General features: G+C 45.9%; 1 protein-coding gene across 2 annotated transcripts in view; it reads right to left on the reverse strand.

Moving 5' to 3' along the window:
* Positions 1-7,296, reverse strand: part of LOC138783484 (transmembrane protein 245-like) — a 68,276-nt gene extending 60,980 nt beyond the window's left edge. The window contains exon 1 of one of the 2 annotated variants that reach the window (XM_069958235.1): positions 6,604-7,296. In XM_069958235.1, the coding sequence (XP_069814336.1) occupies positions 6,604-7,236 (633 nt within the window). In that variant the 5' untranslated portion in view covers positions 7,237-7,296. The remainder of the gene's footprint in view (positions 1-6,603) is intronic. The other variant, XM_069958236.1, reaches the window with a different exon arrangement.
* Positions 7,297-10,009: the final 2,713 nt, after the last annotated feature.

The following is a 10,009-nucleotide window of genomic DNA, read 5'->3' on the forward strand; positions in this document are numbered from 1 at the left end:
CAGTGAACGGCGTAAGCGCAAAACCCCAGCAAAGTGCAAAATTGGGCATTTTTGTTTACATTAAATCCAGAAAAAATTTAATTAAAAGTGATCAAAAAGTCACATATATGCAAACAAGGTACCAAAAGAAAGAACAGGTCGTGGCGCAAAAAATTACACCTCACACAGCCCCATAGACCAAACAATAAAAGCGTTATAAGCCTGGGAATAGAGCGATTTTAAACACATTTAGTTTTCTTTAAAAGGTTTGAATTTTTTAAAAGCCATCAAATAAAATAAGTTACACAAGTTACATATCGTTGTAATCGTACTGACTTGAGGAACATAGTTAACATGTCAGTTTTACCATAGGGCGAAACGGCGTACATATGAAACCCCTCGAAATAAAAGGAATTGCACCTTTTTTCAAATTTCACTGCACATAATTTTTTTGTTTTTTCAGCATATTTTATAGAAAAATTAAGTCTGTATTTGCAAAGTATAGCTGGTGTCGCAAAAAATTAGGGCTCATGTGGGTCTATAGGAGGAAACATGCAAGCTCAGTGGCCTTTTAAACATGAGGAGGAAAAAACGAAAGAACAAAAATGAAAACAGGCTCCGTCCTTAAAGGGTTAAACTTTTATTATGGGATGTGATTTTTTATTTATAGAAAAACTTTCATTTTTTTACACAGTAATTTTTAGTCCTGATAGGGGACATCTATGTGCAATGCACTGATTGCTCAAAGAAATCAATGCAGTACATATGTACTGCACTGATCTCTGCAATCGGTCCTCCATTAGGGTATGTGCACACTACGGATTGCAAACGGAGAACTTAAAGCAGATTCAGCCACCCACCCCTACTTGAATGAAATGGAGCCTATGGGACGAACAGAACTTCAATCTGGGGGGTGCAGCAGAATGCACCTGAAGTTCTCAGCTCGGACGAGTGTGGGCTGCTGGAGTAAAGGATTGCCAAGCCGAGATGAGCATCATTACACTACTAAAGCCAGGCCTCGTCATGCCAATTGAGAATATATAGGGTGCACTGTATGCTAGATATGACTAAATAGTCATGGGGTTAATATCATCAGACCAGTATAATTAAATGGAGCCCCCTTTTAAAACATTACTACTATAGGGCATATGCACACTGAGAAAAAGTCAAGGAATTGAAGAGGAAAGATTTTTGCTTGAAATTCCTCTTTTATTCTGCTCTGGCAGAATAGGAGCAGAAAAGGAGCACAATTTGAGCAAAATTCAAGCTAAATGCAAGCTGAATTTCAAGCAGAATCCAAGCCCCATTGACTTCTATAGGATTCCTCTAGCAGAATCTGCCACTTGTCACTTCTTTGGCCTCATTCACAGTGAGCAGAAACGGCAGAATTCTGCTGCGGAGAGCTCTCCGCTGCACTCAGTGTCATGCAGTGAGTAAAGGAGAGGGCACACGTGCGTCTGCTTCCTGCCCTCTCCGCTCAAAGTGACGTCACTTTTTTGAGCGTAGAGCAGTGGGAGTGGACGCACGCGTGCCCTCTCATTCACTCGCTGCTGGACACTGAGCAGGGCGGAGAGCTCCGCCGCGAAATTCTGCCGTTTATGCTCAGTGTGAATGAGGCCAAAGAAGTGACAAGTGGCAGATTCTGCTAGAGGAATCCTATAGAAGTCAATGGGGCTTGGACTTCCGCAGTTTTTGCTCAGTGAACTGGGCCTCAAGGCGGAAAGCCGATCTGCGGCAGAAAAGTCTGCAGTGTGAACAACAGAGCGGAAATCCCATTAAACACAATGGGACATTGCTCTGTTCATATTTTACGGGAGGAATTTCACACAGAAATTAAGAGCGGATTCCTCTTGAATTCCTCGCCTTTTACTCAGTGTGCACAAGCCTCTACTAAGTAACAGCCATAACTTTCCCACTTTATCTCCTCTAAGAGTCATACATGCTAAGCATCTAGCAAACCTGCTAGACTCAGGAAGGAAAGAATTTATTTATTACATAGTTAAGTTCATGACATTTCTCGCACATATACTTTTTTTTTACTCAAAAGTGCTACAGACCAAGCTTCTGCATTGTGCACAGTAGATGTTTAAAGGGGTTATCCAGCGTTTGAAAAACATGGCCACTTTCTTCCACAGACAGCACAATTCTTGTCTCCAGTTTTGGTGTGGTTTTGCAACCAAGTGAATGGAGCTTAATTGGAATCCACACCTGAACTCGAGACGGGTCAGGTTGTGTCTGAAAGAAAGTGGCCATGTTTTTCTGAAGCTGGAAAACCCCTTCAGGGTACAAACCTACTTGCCGGATCCGCAGCGAGACTTGCTGCGGATCCGGGCCCTATTCTTTCAATGGCAGACAAAATCGCAGCAGGGGTGTACATCCCTGCTGCGAGTTTGTCCCCAGCCCGCCCCGTTAACCCCCCAGCCGCCGGAGCATATACTTTACCTGATCCCGGCTCCGGCTTGCTTCGGCGGTTCCCGGTGTCTTCAGCAAGCCAGAGCCGGGATCAGGTAAAGTATATGCTTGCTCCAGCCGCCCGCCCACAGCTGCTCTACCGGGGGCTGCTCTACCGGGATAAATATTTAGCATTACCTCTCTCTAATGTTTTGTATGTAGATAGGAGGCTTGTTTCCTTACAGCAATTTAATAAAGTAAAACCATTCCATCTCATTTCCATGGTAAATGGTAGATTGTGGTTTGTTTGCTAGTGAAATAACTACTATTAAAGCTTGGCTACAACGAACTATGCAAAACATTAGGGCGAGGTTTATTTTGTCTTTATCTTCAAATTGGCTCCATGTTTGGTGCTTTACTGGACCATAGCCGACAAGCAGCAGCATCCACAAGACTGCTCACAGAAGTAGTGCCAGCACTGCTAAGAGAAGCATATTCCAAAATAGAGACCAGAGATTCTTATAGGCCACAATAAGTTTTAGGATTTTTCTACATGATGTCTAATGTTGTGTTTTAAGTGCCAATATGTTTAACAGCTATAAGGGTTTTTTTTGTTGGGGGAAGTCACCAATGCATACCTATGACAACCACCATGCATCTGTAGCTGTTACATTTTTCTCTGTGTTAACAATGTGCAGTTTGCACGCTGCTGTGGCTGAGTGTTAGTTGAGTCCTGGCTATTCATCTGCTTTTTGTGTTATATGTGGGGTTGCGGCTACCTCCTTTTAACTTGCACTCGATTCATCTGCTGTGGGTCTTTTACACAGAGTAGACATATCGTGTAGAGACCATTTGCTAGTACAGGGACCAACTCTCCAATTGTCTTTATGACATGTCACAAGATATTTTCAAATGTCAGTGACACTTAAAAGTGTCACTGTCGTTATACCTTTCAAAATCTAAATAAACAGTAGATGTGATATAAAGCAAGTTTGTAATTTACATTCATTTTTTTTAGTTATCATAGAAAATACAGCATTTCCTGTTTTCTGACTTTTTTTCCTCAAAAAAAGAGGAAAGAGTCAGAAAACAAGAAGTCCTGTGTATCTCAGACCACCTGAGCGCTCACAGAAGGCAGTCATGTGACTGATGGACACATTGAGCTGTGACTCTCTGTACCAGCCAGAATTCCTGTGTTTAGTCTGTTTTTTTTCACCAGCACAAGTCAGAAAATTTGCCTTCAGGAGACTGGACCTGGATTTCTGGTAAGTTCAGCTTAGTTTTACAGCATGATAAGGACAAAAAAAAAAAATAATAATAATGAATATACTGTATACTGCAAACGTTATACCAAATCTTCAGTTGATTTAGATTTTGAAAGTTATAACAACAGTGACACTATTACTGCCCAATTTCTGGGCAGTGAAAACTTACATGACAGACTACAAAGGTGCCAGATTTATCACAATGGCTCAGCCAAATCTTAAGCATCTACTTTGTCTGGTCTAAAGGCCCTTCTGCATGGCCAACTGTAGGCCCAATAAGCTAATATGTAATAGGTTCAGTGATCCTGCCTGAGCTGAGGGCAGAAGGGAAAACAGTCAGCTGATTTTTTTTTTAATACTATAAATGATTCTCAATTTTCTTTCTTTTTCCTAAATAAAATGTTTCTACTTGCAGGCGCTTTAGATACCATTTTATTGGTGTTTGAGGCAGACACTGTGCTGCTTCACACTCTCCCCCCTCCTGTAGTAAAGTCCCCCTATATGTCATGGAAATACAAGCTACCATTATGGGGGGCGCTATTGCTGGCAAGGTGAGGAGAATATTGGACGCCATTACCCACTGCTAGAAGCAAGAGGAGAAACACTGCATTGACTGCTTTAAAGGGAACCAATCACACAAAAATTGGCTATAAAGCTAAGGAAACGTGCTGGTAGATCAGCCAGCACGCTTCCTAACCATCCCCCTGTCCCCTCCGTCCCATGAACATAGAGCCTGCAAAGTTAGTTTATTAGTCTCCCGGGCTCTATGCAAATTACCATCTAAGTAGTCACAGTGGGCGGGTGGCTTCTTCAAGTAGTCATGGTGGGCGTGTGGCTTCTTCAAATAGTCACGGTGGGCGGGTGTCTTTTTCAAGTAGTCCGTGTCCTGGGCCGGCTCCGGCGCTGTTATCACGCCCCTCTGGGTGTGTGTAGAAAGCACCGCATGGTGACGTGGGGGGGGGGGGCGGCCTTGCCGACGTCTTTACTAAGCTGCGCATGGGCAGTGCAGCCGGAGAAGACGCTGCGGTACTGCGCCTGCACGGCGTAGTACAGCAGCGGCTTCACCAACAGTACTGCGCATGTGCAGCTTAGTAAAGACGTCGGCCAGGCCGACGTGCAATGCCGCCCCCCCCCCAATGACATCACCATGCGGCGCTTTCTACACACGCCCAGAGGGCCGTGATAACAGCGCCAGAGCCGACCCAGGACATGGAATACTTGAAGAAGACACCCGCCCACCGTGACTACTTAGATGGTAATTTGCATAGAGCCCGGGAGACTAATAAACTAACTTTGCAGGCTCTATGTTCATGGGACGGAGGGGACAGGGGGATGGTTAGGAAGCGTGCTGGCTGATCTCTCAGCACGTCTCCTTAGCTTTATAGCCAATTTTTGTGTGATTGGTTCCCTTTAAGGGACTGGGGAGACGGGGACACTGATGTACAACCCAGAAGAGAGGGCAGATACTTCTATTATTACTGTTTTAGGGGTGCAGCTACATAAACTGTTTGGGGAAGGATATAAGATTGTGTCCGCCTTAAACAGGTACTCTGGAGAAAAAAGAAAGTTGTTTTTAAATCTAGACTTTTAAATTCTAAACTAGTGTAAGAAAGTTATACAGATTTGTAAGTTACTTCTATTTAAAGATTTCCAGTCTTCTAGTACTTATCAGCTGCTGTATGTCCTGTGGGAAGTGTTGTTTTCTTTCCAGTCTGGCACAGTGCTCTCTGCTGCCATCTCTGCCTGTGACAGGAACAGAGCAGGAACAAGTCCCCATAGAAAACCTCTCCTGCTCTGATAGGGAATGGCAGAGGTGGCAGCAGTGAGCATCATGTCAGACTACAAAGAAAACATTGCCTCCCGCAGGACATACAGCAGCTGATAAGTACTGGAGACAATTTGTTTTAAATAGAAATAATGTACAAATTTGTACAATTTTCTGCCACCAGTTAATTTAAAAATAAAATATTTTTTCCCTGGAGTACTGAACTGATTAAGGTATTGTCCAGGATTAGAAATCACACAGCAACATTACTGCAAAATCAGCCCCACCTCTGGCCTTAGGTTTGTGTGATGTTACAATTCAGTTCCATTCACGCAATGGAACCGAGATGCAAAGTCAAACACCCATTGGGGGCAAGAGTGGTGCTGTTTCTGGAAGAAAGCTGCCATGTTTTTCCAAGCCTGGCTAACGCCTTAAAAGGGGTTATCCAGCGCTACAAAAACATGGCCACTTGCTTCCAGAGACAACACGACTCCTGTCTCCAGTTGAGGTGCGGTTTGCAATTAAGCTCCATTCACTTGAATGGAACTAAGTGGCAAACCCCTCCCAAACCAGAGACAAGAGCGGTGCTGTCTCTGGAAGAAAGTGGCCATGTTTTTGTAGTGCTGGATAACCCCTTTAAGCTTTGCTTTACACCAGTAGTTGGCTTACTTCAGACACAGATAAAGCACCAAAATTTTGGCACATAGGATTTTAGGTCGCACCCCCATTCCTTTTGACATGGCCAACACGATAAGTGTGTCTCAAATGCTATGATGCACAATTCTGGTGTATGGGGAGAAAAAACTTCTGGTGCATCAAGCATAGTAACCACAGGGAATGATCAAGAATTCAGGCGAGTGTTTTGGCTCCTGGCGCGCTGATTTACACCCATGCACAACGCTAAGCCCCTGGCCAGATGTATTGGGGAAGGAGGTGGCACTTTGCATAGTAAATGTGTCTCCATAGCTGTGCCATATGCGGAGCCAAATAACAGTACCTGTGCTCCATTCTATCCCTGTATAACTGGCTCCCTGATTCCTTCCATTCCTAGGGACACCTATGGGAACCACCATTGCTCCTTGTAGTACAGCTGTCATACAGAGATATTATACAGGTGCCCATAGTAACCAGTAGGTGGCCTGCCCTCTGATTGGTACCCCTGGCCCCCGAGCAGCAGATGGTGGCACCGGGTGCCCTCCTCACCCACAGAGTGCTGAAGTAGTCCAGAGCCCCGCAGATGACGCCGCACACGTGAGCCAGCAGCTCCCGCACCCCGAGGTAACTTCCGGCCAGGTAGAGCAGGTAGAGGAGGGGCGCCCCGGCCAGCACGGGCACCAGCACCCGCAGCCTGCGGGCAACCAACTCCCCCAGGGCCTCCAGGCTGTGGTTGACGAAGCTGACGGGCAGCAGCAGGGTGGCCAGGACGATGGGGGAGCCCCGTCTCTGCAGGCGGCACAGCCAGCGGCGGCACACTCCGGTCAGCGAGTGCTTGAAGGGGTGAAGGAAGGTGCCGCACAGGGCGGCCCACAGCAGCGGCCGCAGGAAGGCCTCCAGGATGAAGTAGACGAGCACGGCCGCCCCGCAGCACCCGGCCGCAAACAGCAGCGCTCCCGTGTTATAGAACGCCTGCTTGATGTTCCGGTCAAAGCGGAGCGGCAGCCCAGGGGGCAGCTGGAGGAGCGCGGGCGGGCTGCGGGACGAAGTTGGTGCCGGCGGTCTAGGAGCTGCGGGGGTGTCGGGCAGGGCTGCCGGGGCGAGGGGGGCAGCCCGCCGGGAATCATGTGTGGGACTGGAGGAGCGAGAGCCGTCCCGGTGCAGCTCCTCATTCTCTGCCATGTCTGAGGGCGTCCACGGCCCGGGCCCCGCTGCTCCCGTGCACGGCCCTCCCACCACATGGTATCTGCACGCCCCGCCCACTAAATATTACGTCACCACCTCGCCCGTAGATACTACGTGCACGCCCCGCCCACTGGCTGCTCATTGGCTGTGGTTTTGCTCTCAACGCTGAGTGCTGCCCGTTCACATGAGGTGTGAGGAGCGGCATCCGGTGATAAGCAGCGGCTCCGGTCACGTGGAAGCTGCCCAGTCACCCTCTGCCCCCTCAGTGCCCGCTTCTAGTCTGAATCATATCACAGTGTTGTATCCCCGTATTACTGTGTATGGTTTTTTGTCTGTACACTCTGGATGTATATCTCCCAGGTGTCCCTATTTTGGAGGGACAGTCCCTACTTTTGATTCCTGTCCCTCTTTACCCCTTACATGTCTCTTTGTCCCTTGCATGTCCCTCTTTTCGACCTAGGAATTAGATTTGCATTATTAAACTTTTTATATTGCTCTAGTAAGTGTCTGGTTTCTTACTGTATAATAGACCCAAACCTGCACATTATTCTAACACGTGGCATATTGGATCCTAAAAATTGTTATATCCTGATGAATCATGTGACATTACGGCCCCTGTCACACATCATATCACACGTGCAGTTCATATGGCCCCATGCACACATCTGTAGGTGTTTTGGATCCATTTTGAGGCCATGATCTGTGCCACAAAAAACTTCTGAAACACATTCGCCAGATCGCACCTGAACTGCCAGCTCCATACTGTGCAACGGGGTGAACGCTCCTTAGCGACCATCCTCGATCGCCATACCTGCCGCCTCTCTCCCGCTGCAGTAATTGATCAGGTTCAGGACTTTGCAGTAGATGATGGTAACAAAGAAGCGTTCAGCGGTTCAGGTGCGATCTGTCGGCCCAGGGTGGGGATGGATGCACTACTGTTCCAGGCCGTGCAACAGGAAGGGCCTGTTATCATTTTTTACATGTAATTACTATATATATATATATATATATATATATATATATATATATATATATATAGTTTCTTGACAGTGACAGAAAACCTTACCCTGGGTCATATATTCATCTACATAGATAGATTAAAAAGAAAGATGAAAAAACTGTCCCCCTATACTGCTCAGGAGGCTGTCACTGTTCTGTTATTTCCCGCCCCGTGGCCAGCTGCTCACTGATTGGTGTGATGTCAGTAGTGGGCGGGGTTACAGATGAGGTGTTACAGCTGCCTGTCAACAGAAGAGACAGAGATTATAGGATTTTGGTCTCAGAAGGGAGGGGGAGAACAGAGGAGCCGAGACAATGTGGACCAGGAAGTGAGGATTTTCAGCAGCTTCAGGGTGTCAGGATGTGTTGCGTACAAACAGTCCAATTTATGTAATAGAAACCTATTACAAACTTAGATTATGGGTGGGGATTGGACAGGGTTAAACTCTTTTAAGTGGAGTACCCCTTTAACATTAAAACTTGATTTAAACAATGTAATTTTCTGACAACGCATTCCCTTTAGGCCGAGCATCACCCGTAGGCCTGAATTTCTCCTGACCAGCTTTGTGGCCTGCACCCCAGCAGCGTTTTATACTTGTGTGAGAGTGAAACGGTTCAAGTTCAGGTAACTGTACCGAATACTCTCATTGACAATATCATCCACCATGCACGAGTTGGAATTGAATAAAACATTCTGTGTGTTAATGTAATGATGATATATGTCAGTGATTACAATGTTAGAGCAAAAATGATAATTAGGGAAAACTACAATTAAAAGAAACCTCTTGTACCTGGTTGTGCAGATCTGTGGGGTCACTGCACGTTGGTGTTCTGCTGTTTTATTGCAAAAGACTGAATAAACAAAAAAAAACGTCTTTGTTAAGTGCTGAACTGCCGAATCTTTTCTCCAGTGTTGCATATCTACGCATCGAGCCATATGTGAGTCCGGGCACCAAAGAGTTTTGCAGTCTGTATACAGTGTGGCCGTAGTTCTGTGCAGCCACACAGAAAACTAATGGGTCTATTTTGTGTGGCCGCTATTCAATGAATAGCAGCAGCACAGAATAGACTGTGCACACAATGTGAAGTGCAGCTCCCAGCCGCACTTTCCATTGTGTGCTATGCTTAATTGGAGCCAGTACCAGTACCACCGTGTCACAGAACGGCTGATCATACATTGTGTGAAATTGGCTTAAGGTACATAAATGTTGTTTTCTATGTGTATTTGAAAGTTATACAATTGCAGGGCTCGTGTAAAAGGACAGTGTGGGCAGGACATTCAGAGCTCTGTGCTCTCCTGTGCTGTCAATCACAGTGCAAGGAGCCCAGCAGCAAACTGTTTATAGAAGATTAGGTGAGCAGCTTTCAGATACCACTGGAAATGTAAATTTTATGTTGTTTTATGACTTTCATGCTTTATCTTAATGCGCTATTTTACTGAAATTGTGAAATTCACTGTTAACACAATTTTCGCAGTGATTTTGCGAAACTGGTGTTATGTAACAGTGACTTCTTTATTTCCAGAAAAATAATTTTGGTTTTGCCATGGTTTTGCATAGTTGTTGGCAAAATCACTGCAAAATTGGCGCTATGTTACCAAAACTTTTGTATTTGCATTAAAATGTTATAATTGCCAAATTTGTCTGCAAGACCATAAGCCCCCCTTACTGGATCCTGTGTTTGGGGTAGTTCACACTACGGAATCTGCACGGATAAATTACGGAGGATTCCATCGCTAGTACGCGCTCGCGACCACGCACCTCTCCGCCCG

This window comes from Dendropsophus ebraccatus, chromosome 2, assembly GCF_027789765.1.
Source record: "Dendropsophus ebraccatus isolate aDenEbr1 chromosome 2, aDenEbr1.pat, whole genome shotgun sequence".
NCBI lineage: Eukaryota > Metazoa > Chordata > Amphibia > Anura > Hylidae > Dendropsophus > Dendropsophus ebraccatus.